This window comes from Chrysochloris asiatica, unplaced genomic scaffold (genome assembly GCF_000296735.1).
Source record: "Chrysochloris asiatica unplaced genomic scaffold, ChrAsi1.0 scaffold00058, whole genome shotgun sequence".
Lineage (NCBI taxonomy): Eukaryota > Metazoa > Chordata > Mammalia > Afrosoricida > Chrysochloridae > Chrysochloris > Chrysochloris asiatica.
In genome coordinates, this window is record NW_006408576.1 from 16,918,343 (window position 1) to 16,931,653 (window position 13,311).

Below are 13,311 nucleotides of genomic sequence, written 5' to 3' on the forward strand. Positions count from 1 at the left end.
GACTGGCTTACAAGCTTTCAAGAGGGAACCTGGTGCTAGGGAGCATGGAGGAAGGCAGAATCTCCAGTGGGTACTATTCAATCTGTCTGGGCGGAGCTGATGAAAGGAAATACAGATGGGTAACTCATGAGACTGCAGTGAATAATGCTTATCAGGACTGATTATAAGGGTTGGAAATGCAAAGGTAGACGTTTTGTAACAAGGAATGGGAGTGATTAATTCTCCAGTCTAGGAGCGGAGGTCTCTGGGACCATCAACAGAGAAGAGCCGAGAGCGGGACCCTACCCAGAGAAACAGAGATGCCTGAGATGGAGACAGAGAAGACAACGTCGAGTGATGAAGCGGCTGGGGACTTTGGACCCAGAGAGGGAAAGGGACTGTGAGCCAAAAACTGGGGGGAGGAGGGGAAAGTGTAGGGGGCGGGTTTCTGGGATATACCCTTTGGGTGGTTGATGATGCATGGAAGGGATTGGAACCATGGCAGTGAGATGATATAAGATGGAATGAATGTAAAACTAAAGTTCTCCCACGTAAACTATTATATAATTCACAATAAAACATTAAAAAAAAACAACACTCTCCATGTTGTTGTTGTTGTTCCAACCCATAGCGACCCTGTACAGGGTTTCGGAGGAGCAGCCGGTGAGTTTGAACCTTGTGGTTCAAAGTGACTTTGCAGTCCAGCACAGTATCATACCATACCACTTTAGTGATAACCTCCTACTAAGCATTGCTGTGGAAATAAAGATAACTAAAGAACAAGACCTAGAAAGAGGAAATATTAAACGTTAAATACTTCCTATCTTAAAGCATTATTTAAACTCACTTTGTATTTTTATTCAAATTTAACGCCTACAGAGGACTAGACACATGTTAACTTGGGTGAGTGTTGAATGCATTATACAATAAGCGGAAGGTGATGGAGGCAGGGGAAGACACTGGAAGGAGTGCAAGAATTAGAAGAACAAGAGGTAAATAATTGTTCTATAGCACACTTTGGTGAATAACAATTGGGGTCTTAAAAACTCATGGGCAATCATCTAAGGTGCAACCATTAAATTTCTCCCTGTCCAGCGGAAATAAGAGTGATGAAAATCGAAGACACATGCAAACAATTAGTCAAATGGACCGATGGATCACTCAAACATCAGTCTTCATGATCCTGAAACAAGAACTAGATGGTGCCCAGCTATCACTACCAACTGCTATGAAAGGGATCATATTGAAGGGTCTTGTATTGAGTGAGAGAGGAATATGGGGGGAAAATAAACCTTGTAGTCATTAAAAGATCAGGCTTACTGATTGGATGGAAACTGGTGAAACTCGAGACTGTGGCCCTTGGCTACCCTTCAGGTCTAGAGGGGAACTCACCCTCATAGATCAATTTTCAGTTAAACAATGGACTGGTCTATTATTCTAAGGAAGGTGGCACACCTTAGAATAATCAATCATATGGGATCAAGGGAGCAGGATTTGCACAAGGACAAACTTCAGAAGAGTTAGAAAAGAAGGATGAGTACAAACAGGGAACAGAGGGAGAAAGTAGAATGTGTGGTGTTTCATTATAGGGATTGAAATTAATGAGATGAAACAAAATGTGTGTGAACTGCCGGGTGGAAGACTGGTCTGTTCTGTAGGTCTTCACCCAGATAACAATAAAAAGTTTTTAAAAGAAGAAATAACAATGTAAAGGCTACTAAGCAGTGGCTAGAAAGGTTGGTTTGAATGGCAAGGTTGGCAGTTCGAATTTACCAGCTACTCCTAGGAAACCCTATATAGGATTGCTATGAGTTGGAATCGACTCAACAGCACTTAACAACAACAAACATATGTATATATACCTGAAGGTCACTCTTGAAATCTCAGTAAAGATTAAATATTCCAGTATTCTAAGGCAAGATCTTTTTGGTCCATTTTTTTTTTTCCTTTTCCTAGCTTTTTCTCAAACACTTCCTTTCTCTCCTTCCTTATCCTGCAACATGCATTCATAGCACATATATCAACAAACTGAATCATTTCATCAAGTCTACACTAGAATCCTGGCGGAGGATATGCACTGAACTGCTAACTGTAAAGTTGGTGGTTCAAACCCACCAGCTGTCCCTTGGAAATCATATACAGGGTTGCTCTAAGTCAGAACTGACTTGATGGCATTTCACAACAACAACAGCAACACTCACTCTAGTAAAAGTTAAATGATTTTTCTTACCTACAGTCTTTTTTTTCCCTATGACATTTAGCAAATGCTTTTGAAACTTCCTAAATTTTCAAAGCACATACCAAATTAACATATTAAAAAGTTATAATTTTTTACTCTTCATTTCCTGATCTTTTTGTTCCTGCTGGATCGCACTATTTGATAACAACCAATTCTTATGCTTTCTTTCAATTTGGACTCATTTATTTACATTACATTTTTTTTCTATTTTTAGCAATTTGAAAATAGCTAAAATGACCATTTAATCTTACAACATGAATTCTTAGTTATTCCAAGAGTTTCATTAGCAAAACAAGTTAATTCCCTGGTACTTCAATGACACAATTTATTAACACTATAGAAGGCTAAAGCTTGGCAAATTTTGGTGAGATGTGGACAAACTGGAACCCTTAATCATTGCTGGAGGGAAAGCAAAATGATACAATTACTGTGGAAAACAGAGCGGTGGTTTCTCAAAAAAATTACAAATGGAACTACCACATGATCCAGCAATTACACTTCATCATATATCCTATTTTTGCATATAATGCACCCATTCAAATATAATGTGCACAGCTTGCATAGGTAAGAAAAGTGCAAGGTTTGCACAGTTTTACAAAAACCAAGTAACATGTGCATTATTTGCATAAAAACACGATGTTCAAAAGACACGAATGCAAAGGCTCAAAAAGAGATGTGCACACCAATGTTCATTACAGCACTATTCACAAAAGCCAAAAAGTAGAAACAACCTGAATGCATAGCAACACATATCAGATCAACTAAAAATGGTACATACATACACTGGACTCAGCCAGTAGGAGAAGTCTTGATACCTGTTATAGTAAGAATGGAGCTGGAAAACTTTATGCTGAGCAAAATAAGTATATCAGACAAGGGCAAATACTGTATGATTGCACTTATATAAAACAAAGAGAAGGCAAATGTATAGAGACTGAAGCTTATTAGTAGTTCCCAGGGGCAGGAAGGATGGGAAGAAGAAAAGATGGGAAAGTGGCATTGATTAAGGATAGGGTCTGACATCTGATCATTATAAATGCTGTCGATAAGTTGTATGAATGTAAACAATTGAACTGGCAAAGGGTATTATAGAAAAATTTACAACAACAACAAAAGAAGAAGTGAATGAGACTGCTTATGTACCACCAAACACCTTATGGGATTTGGTTCCTTGGTTTAGAGGTTTAAGGTCATGGTTTTGTGGGAAATTCCAATTAACTGGCCAACAAAGAAGTTTAAGTGCTTCTGTTCTGCCACCTAGTCCAATAAGTAGTGTCTGTGGTCTTAAAACGTGCAAATGGGCATCCAATGCACAACAACTGATCTTTATTCACCTTGAACAACAGCAGAAGGAGAATCAGAAATGCAGGAGGACATAAAATGCGTGGCTAACGAACAACTGCCTCGTTACCAGAACAGCTCAGTGGCGCCCCACTACCATTACTGAACATTTTGATCAAAGATCCCACAGAAGAGTCCTCATCAAAAGAAATACAGAATAGAATTTCAAACTCTCCTGGACTCCAGATTTTTTGGAACCATGTTGTTGTTGCTAAATGCCATCGTATCAGCAACAGCAGTATAGGGTTTCTAAGGAATGGCTGGTGGGCTTGAATCACTGACCTTGTGATGAACAAGCAATCAATGACCTACACCAGACTTCTGGAACTATGCTGTTGTTGTTAATTGCCGTCGAGTCAGTTCCGAGTCATAAGGACCCTGTATAGGGTTTCTGAGGAGTGGATGATGAGTCTGAATTGCCAAGCTGTGGTTCAAACCAAACTGTGGTCCAGTGCTTTATCCCACAGCACCACACCAGAACTTCACAGTTGGTAGATAACCCCTGAAACTACTGCCCTGAAATAATCTTTATATCTTCAACCAAAACGATCCGCTGAAGCCTTCTTAAGGCTAAACAATATTTAGCTTAACTAGCAAAAAAGTCTGCCTTGAGCATTATGGTGGTGGTGGTGATGTGCCGTGGAGTCGGTTCTGACTCAAAGCGACCCTGTACAAAGTTTCCAAGGCTGTAAATCTTTATGGGAGCAGAAAGCCTCATCTTTCTCCAGCGGAACCACTGGTAGTTTCAAACTGCTGACCTTGCAGTTCGCAGCCCGATTCGTAACCACTATGCTACCAGAGCTCCTTGTACACTCCTTTAAAAGCTATCTATGAAGGATCAAATTAACAACAGTACCTTGAAAGGTGAGACAGTAACCTTAAGGGGCAGTGAGTTTATGTAAATGAGGGAGAAACAACTCAGAAAAAGACGTTGAAAATGGCTGCACAACTCTAAGAATGTAATCAATGTCACTAAATGGTACATGGAGAAACTGTTGAATTCATTTATTTTGCTGTGTATATTCTCAACAGCAAAACTGAAAGAAAGAAAGAAGCTAAGGCTTGTTTGCTATTAATTCATTATTCACAAAACCTGCTTAGAAATGAAAACAACTCGAAATACAGACTCATGCTTACACAAATTCAGAGTAATCCTGCAGGAATGAAAGTTGGGCAAATACCAAATTAAAACCTTTACATAAGAAAATAAAAAAGGTTAAGCATTATCACCTTCCGTGGATTCTCCTGCTAATTTCAGCTCTAAAAAGAACTTTCTATGGATTGCTGAGATGTTTAAATGAGTTAATAATGAATCATTTATAAAAAGTTATAAACAATTAAAAGGTGTTAGCACAGTAAAGAATTTTTCATTATGGTAGAAAGGGATAGGAATGTAGCAAGAAAAATTTAAATAAATATGGAAAAAGAGAAAATATACCTGTCTCCCTATAGGAAATAAAAAGATACAGCCCTATCTTCCTTGCTCCGAATCAGGAACAAAATTCTTAAACCATACCTACCCTGAATATAATTAGATAAGCAGCAACCTATTTAAGTCAGAGGTGTCATACATTAAAAGGTCATACACACTGCACTTTAGTATGGAAAAGAGCAAAAAGCTTGCACAGGATGAAAAAAACACAAAACAAAAAACCTGATCAATTTAGTAATAAATAAAGAAGAGTATGGGGGCTGCCAAAAGTTCATAGAAAAATGAAATGAAAAGATAATGAATTTTTCCAAGAACTTTCTGAAGTTCCCGTGTATATATAATACATGGTTTATTTCACTACTGGTACTCTAATCTATTCCCATGATACAAATAATAACTAGTGTTCAAGTAGTACATATGTCAGGAATAAGTGCTTTATTAACCAAAAGCTATGACTGAATATAGCTAATAAGGAATTCAAATTTGAACAGATTGTAGAACAATCACTTGACATACACTTCATTCTTTTTAAAGTAGTGAAGCAAAAAGAATCCTCTCCATCTTGCTGCTCTGAAAAGTAGTCTGAACAGAGGACTCGAGTGTTGGAAATAAAATCACTGATGACATCAATGACAGCAACACTCCAAGATAAAGACAGTATCACTTGTGAAGTTCAATATACTGCTCCAGATCAAGTACACCTGAAATTATTTTCAGCAAAGTTTTTCAAAGTTAATTATTTAATTACTTTTAGCCTGGGGCGAGAGTAATTTTCTAACTATATCCATCAACAATTGCCTGAAATCTAACTCTAATAAAATACTTCCAAACTTTCTTTACTGAAGAAAAATGGTGCTGCTTTCCCCATCACTATGTTGTATCTCAATAACACTTAGGCCTTTTACCCAAACATAATAGGTCTCATTTTGTGCCATCTTTCAATGTATGTCACCTGGTTTTCAGGGCAAGAAGAGAGGGGAAGGGGTGAATAATAATGGTACCTTCTATCTACAAGGTTACATTATTAACCGGCATTAACAACTCACTTTGACTTTCTTCATAATCCCTGCCTGCCCCTAAACTGTTGCCTCTTTCACTTAACCAAACCACACTCCAACGCGAACTGTCCCAAAAGTACAATATCGCTTACTAATAACACGGCCCTCTTCCATATCCATACTCCCTTGTGCCAACATTTCAGCTTCAGGTTCTAATGCACTCCTCTACCCTACATACATCCCTAAATGCTTCTCCGTAGAGTTCCATTCAATGACACATGAAGTGGAGGGCACAGATACTCGAGTTTTCCAACGCACAACCTTTGGAACATACTGTCTATACTCATGCCCATATACCCTGGAAGTGGCTTCAGGATACACAGTCTGAAACTACTCGGTGCATGCACGGACGAGAATTCGACTCTAGCTACTGTTGCAGAGAGCAGGGACCAAGCATGCACATACGCACGTCTATATAAATAGCCCTCCCAACGTGTCTATAGCATGTAGCATTGCATATGCCCACCCCCGCCCTGGAATAGGGGAGCTGGCTGGGATGGAGATGGGGGCAGGGTGGGCACGCTGAAGAGGGCAACGGGGAGGCAGACTGCCAGGCATAGTGATGTTGTTGTTAAGACAATAACAGGTTTATCGCCCTCTCCCTTCCAGGGTTTGGCGGAGCAGAGTGGCACTTGGGCTTCCCCGGCCCGAGCCCCCGCCCCCACCCCTTCTCCCGGGCTCCCGAGCAGATGGGCACAACGACCCAGGGGAGGGCGGCGAGGACTAGATGCCACCAGATGCCTTTCTCCCGATGCCGCGGCAGCAGCCGGCCGTGGGGGCGGCTCCCCCACACCGGCTCCGCCCGAGCCCGGGCGGCGGGGCTGGTGGGGGCGCGCGGGCCGGCTCGGGGATACCTGGTCTATGGGCAGCTGCATGGCGTTGCTGAGGGGCTGCAGCAGGGTGGAGCCCGTGGTGCTGGTGGTGGCCATGGCCCGAACCTCGGTTCGACCGCCCGCTCGCTCCCTGGCCGGCTCCCGCGCTCGCCCACTTGCGCTCAGCCCGAGCCGAGGCAGCGGCGGCCGAGGACTAGGAGGATGGGGATGTAACCGGCGCTCCTTCCCCTGCGCCGCTCGGCTCCAGGAGGGGGCGCGGGAGGGGCCGAAGGAGGCGGCGACCCGGCTCGCCCCTCCTTCTCCTCCCCCGGCCGGCGGCTCGCGGCCCGCCCACCACTCGCTCCACGCTGGTCCCGCAGCCCACTCCCTAGGCGCCCGGACCGGACCGAACCCGCTCGGCCGTACCAGGCCGGCTCCCGGCCCTCTGTCGACCCCGCCGCATCCCCCACCCCTTGACTTGGAGCAGCTTCCAGCCACCCCCTCCTCACTTCGCACACTCTCGCGCCAGACAGCCCCGCGGCCCAATCGCGGCGCGGCGCCCCGACCCCCGCAGCCAATCAGAGGTGTCGGCCGAGTAGCTCTCCTCCCCCTTGCTCCGAGGGCCCCGCTGAGGGGGCTGACTGACGGCCTTAGTTGCTACCTGAGGGTAGCTGCTGACAGCGCTTTGTGCCTTCTGTCTCATTTAGGGGGCGGGGGTCTTGGCCACCTTCACCTTTATTTCTCTTTCCCGGAGCATCGGTAGCCACCCCTTCTTTGGGAGGGGCGGTGGACAACAAAGGGGGACGGGGTGGCAGGCAGACAAAGGGGAGATATGAGGGACGCCGCAGACCCAGTCCTGAGAGAAGTTGGGCGTAAAGCTGGGGGCAGGAATAAGAATAATTATTCCTTATCAAAAAAAAAAAAGAAAAAACTGACCTAGATAAGAAGTCCCTGTCTCAGGAATTGATGCGTAAAAGCCCAAACTTGGAAACAATTCCAGTTGCCTGAACATGTCCAGCACCCTCAAGTTCACCTGGGCATCCCGGGAGTTGAGGCACAGTGCTTGGGACAACATTTGTGACTTTACACAACCAGTTATCACCTTTAGTGTGTTAGAGTTTATTTCTTCGGTAGTCAGCTGCCCTGCATTAAAAGTCCCACCTTCCTCGTGGAGAAATGCCGTTTCTAAGCATCTTCACTCCAGGACGGTGTTCTCCCCAGATTTTTGGAGCTGGTTCCACATGCCTCCAGAGCGTGTGGATATTTTGTGTGTTATATGTATATGTAATCTATTTGCAGCAAAATTTAATCAAAGTAAAAAGATTTGAGTTTTTGAACATAAAAGTATTGATTTGGGTTTGTTGTTAGGTGTCTCTGAGTCGGTTTCTACTCATAATGACCATATATATGCACAACAGAAGGAAACACTGCCTGGTCCTGCCCCATCCTTACAATTGTCACTTTTGAGCCCACTGTTGCTGGCACTGTATCAATCCGTTTCATCGGAAGGTCTCCCTCTTTTACTTTGTTTTTGTTGTTGTGAAGTGCCATCCAGTCAAAACTTTAAAAGAGTACAAATTTCAGAGGAGACTATGTTGTTGGTAAGTGCTGCTTCCAACTCACAGAGATCCTGTATGGAGGTTGCAAAGAAAGGTAGTGAGTTTGAAGGATCACAGCTTAAATTTTGGGGTAGAAATTCCAGTTCCAGTTGTGGGTCAGTCCCGACTCACTGCAGCCCATGTGTTTCAGAGTAGAACTGTGCTCCACAGGATTTTCGAGTACTGATTTTTCAGAAGTAGATGACCAGGCCTTTCTTACAAGGCACCTTCTGGGTGAACTCAAACTGCCAACCTTTTGTTTAGTAATTAAACGTATTAACTGTACCATCCAAGGACTCCTTGTAGAAATAACACTTAATGAGAATTTAGCCATAGCAGAACACCTTTTTAAGTCCTTTAAAACAACTTGTTTCAATAATATTCATCCTGTCCCACAGCAACCATGTACTTACTATCACCCTCATTCAGAGAAATTTAGTCAAAGAGAGATTAAGTAATTTGTTCAACAGTACACAGTTGATTCAAACCAACCAAACTCAATACCATCCAGTAGATTCCAACTCATGACGCTGTAGGATAAGCACAGGACTCCTAACCAAGAGTTCAGCAGCTCAAACCCACCAGCGCCTCCTCAGAAACCACATACAGTGTCGCTTTGAGGAGTAACCGATTCAACAGCACTTAACAACGTAGGGTTTCTGAGGCTGCAAATCTTATGGGAGCAGGAAGCCTCATCTTTCACCATCATCCTTGTCACCCACAGAGCGGCTAGTGGATTTGAACTGCCAACCTTTTGGTTAGCAGTTCAATGCTTATCCTACACCACCACTAGAGCTCTTTACACAGCTAATAAGTAACAGAAAATGAATGAACATCCAAGTAATCTAGATTTAAAACACACCTCTTAAACATTATACCCTCTCTTTCCTCACACTTAACCTCAACAGGTATACTCATCAGATATAACATTTACTTGATTATTAATCTAGATTCTTGAATAAAAAGCCAGCATAGGTATTATTACATGAGCTGCAGTAAATCCCTTCTCTGGACTTCTATTGTCTTTCTGAAAAGGAGACAGTTGAACTAATCAGTACAGTGCCTTCATAACAGTCTTGAATTGGTTGGTTAACTTAATCCTACTCTGGTAGATTCTCAACCCAAACTGAATAAAAGATGGAAGGAAAAGTTTTTCCAAAAAAAATAAGTAACGAAACCAAAACAGGACCTTTATTATTCTCTTTGGGATAGTGTGTTCTGGAGGGCATTGCAATCAATTAGAGAACTAACTTCTTCAATGGGTTACTTGTCCAATGATAATATCCAGAGTTCTTTATTAATATAATCCTAGTGTAGCGCTGTAGGATAATGCACTAGACCACAAGGTTGGTTTGAACTGGAAATCCTAGATAGGGTCGCTATGAGTTGGAACTAGCTGGATGACTCTTAACAAGTAACAACTTAAATGTTTATTTCTTCATTTCTCCTCTTTAGGGGAACTGTGTGCTATGTGCCGTGGAGTCGGTTCCAACTCATAGCGATCCTGTACAGGGTTTCCGAGGCTGTCAATCTTTACAGGAGCAGAAAGCCTCATCTTTCTCCCACGGAACAGCTGGTAGTTTTGAACTGCTGACCTTGTGGCTCACAGCCCGATTTGTAACCACTATGCTACCAGAGCTCCTTGGGGGAACTGTAAAGGCAACATATAGGTGGTGGAGCATAGTAACTTTAGGGAAAAATTTACAATCTTAGAAGGTGAGTGTTGGGAACATACTCATACTACAATCTTTATAAAGTATCCACAGAAAACAATGCCTATAAAGTGCCCTTCTGGAGTCCTGGTGTGGTGCTATGGGCTAGTGCGCTGGGCTGCAAAGTCAGTTTTGAACCATAAGGTTGGCAATTCAATTTCACCAGCTGCTCCTCAGAAACCCTATACAGAGTTGCTATGGGTCAGAACTGACAACAACATGGCACCTATGACAATTAGTTTTAAATTACCAAATGATCTCTCACAGCTGCTGATGGAATCTATGATGGCCAATAGAAACTACACATACACATATACACACTTCTACCCACTCCCACCCCAAGGTCCAGGGGCCTGCCATACCTGCCATTCCATAAATACACCTCCGATTGCAATCTAAAGTAAGCAGAATAAAAATAGGATTTCAGATTGAGAACAGATGTGTATAAAACGCAGTTTCCTTGGAATAAAAGAAAGACTAAGTTTTAGTTGTTAAGTGCTATCAAGTCTGAGCCTGTATAGGGCTTTCGAGGCTGTAAATTTTTGTGGGAGCAGAAAGCCTCATCTTTTTCCTGTGGAGCAACTGGTAGGCTTGAACCACCTAATTTGTAGTTTGAAATCCAGGTGTTTATCGTGCAGAACTTGGCAAAAGACAGTCTCCATTTGAAGTGATTACATGAAATAACATACTTTATTAGCTACAGCTGGGAGGATTTGACCCACCTGGAAATTTTAGCTTGTGTGTCACAATCATAAAAATATAAGCTACATAGAGGATTGCTAAATTTCTCAGTGCCATTGAGTCAGTTGTGACTCAGCGACCCTGTATAGGGTTTCTGAGAAACGGCTGGTGGGTTTGAACCACCAACCTTGTGGATAGCAGTCCCGTGCTTATCCTACAGTGTCACACCAGGACTCCAACTATAAAACCTAGGTTTCCATCTGCCTCTACCATTTATCAACTGTAAGACCTTGGCTAGTTATTTAACATTTCTAAACCTCAGTTTCTTCATTCGTAAAAACTACACAAGCTCCATGGGGTTACAAGGTTTTTAAAAGCTTAAAACTCTGCTTGGTGAATGGTAGTTGCTTTTTTTTTTTTTTTTTTTAAAGAGCCCTTGGCGTTGGTTCTGATTCATCTGAGGCTGTAAATATTTACAGGAACAGAAAGCCTCATCTTTTTCCAGAGACCCATTGGTAGGCTCCAACCTCATACCTTCGGATTCGAATATCACAATTCATCCACTGTTGTCCTATGTTGTTGTTGTTAAGTGCCGCCAAGTCGCTTCCGGCTCATAGCAACCCTGTATAGGGTTTCCAAGGAGTGGCTTGTGGTTCAAACCGACCTTGCGGTCCAGTGCTTTATACCACAGGGCCACACCAGGACTTCTATTGTTGTTATTGTTTAGTGCTGCTGAGTCAGTTCTGACCCATAGCAACCTTGTATTGCTGTTGTTATGTGCCGTGGAGTCGGTTCCAACTCATAGCGACCCTGTACAGGGTTTCCTGTAAATCTTTATGGGAACAGATAGCCTCATCTTTCTCCTGTGGAACAGCTGGTAGTTTCGAACTGCTGGCCTTGTATACGGTTTCCAAAAAACATCTGGTGAGTTTGAACTGCCGACTTTTGAGGTTCAAACTGACTTTGCAGTCCGGGGCATTAACCTGTAGCACCACAGCAGAAACCCTATAGAGGGTGGCTATGAATCAGAACCAACTCAACAGCACTAACAGGACTCCAGGACTCCTTTGATGGTGGTGGCAGTGTGCCACGGAATTGGTTCCCACTCATAGCGACCCTGCATAATGTGGCTTTTTACAGGAACAGAAAGGCTCATCTTTCTCCCGAAGAACTGCTGGTAGTTTCGAACTGCTGACCTTGCAGTTAGCCGTCCTACTCATAACCACTAGTTTACTCCTTTAAGACTTAGTTGATGTTTATTAACATCCAAAAGACAATGTAATTCCGAAATTGGAAACCATTTTTCACACATTCCAAATTCTATTTCTTCATATTTTTAATGAAACTGAGGCCCATACTTTAAGCTTACAATATACTAATGATAGTATTAATTGGATGCAGGCCTTCTGACCTGTATCTGCTAATTATACCAGAAGCTCTTAAATGGTGACTAAGGGAAAAATAATTGAGCTAATTATTTATGTGAAGTCTGACTGCCTTACCTCAGAGAACATTCATCCTATAAAACCCTTCTCACATTTATTGAATACTTGCTATATTTAAGGAACTGTGTGCAATCCTATAAAGGACAAATGATCCTTATATTGTAAAAAAGAGACGGTCATAGAAACAAAACAGGGAGTGAATTGGTACAAGAAAAGTACCAAGTAAGGTACTTTTTTAAGGTTAAAAGAAAAAGAATGAATATAGGAGAAAGAAACTGGGCTGGAAGTCAAGAGTACTGATTTTAATCCTGGCTCTGCTACCAACTAGCTGTGAACTTTAGAAATTGCTTAACTTTTCTATGTCTTTATCACTGTTCATTCAACCTAAGCAAAGTGTTCTGAGTATGAGCACAAAATAAGTAGTAGATTTAAATATTTTTAAAATACTAGTAATATTAGTATTGGAAATGATAACTTCTAGTAAAGGTATTTAAATATACCAAACACATTTTTAAAAGAGTTACAAATTTAGACAGATATGAGCGCTGAACAGAGTTCATGTATAATAAAATGTCTGTCTACCAGTGTTCTTTCCCTGGCTTTATTCCCCTTTCCTCCTGAAATGGCTATGGTAATTAAAGATTGCTAAAATGATTTTTCCCTCCCTAGCTTATTTTTAACTTTGGATAAGCTACTTAGAAGAAATGAATAATCTGCCAAGATGTTTTTGTTTCACAAAAATGGAATGTGTCCTGAAATTTGAACTACCAGACAATTATTTTGCCTATACGATTATGGAGCTCTGGTAGCATAGTGGTTACGAATCGGTTTGTGAACCGCAAGGTCAGCAGTTCCAAACTACCAGCTGTTAAGTGGGAGAAAGATGAGGCTTTCTGCTCCCGTAATGATTTACAGCGTTGGAAACCCTGTACAGGGTCGCTTTGAGTCGGAACCGACTCCATGGCACATAACAACAACAACATTATGCCCTTGGAGTCCTGGTATGGCACTGTA

The 13,311-nt window shown here is 42.2% G+C and overlaps 1 protein-coding gene across 1 annotated transcript in view; it reads right to left on the bottom strand.

Annotated features, from left to right (window-relative positions):
• MBOAT2 (membrane bound O-acyltransferase domain containing 2) overlaps positions 1-7,001 on the bottom strand; it is a 226,255-nt gene extending 219,254 nt beyond the window's left edge. Inside the window, exon 1 of the mRNA XM_006863979.1 lies at positions 6,904-7,001. Within this exon, the coding sequence (XP_006864041.1) occupies positions 6,904-6,978 (75 nt within the window). The 5' untranslated portion in view covers positions 6,979-7,001. The remainder of the gene's footprint in view (positions 1-6,903) is intronic.
• Positions 7,002-13,311: the final 6,310 nt, after the last annotated feature.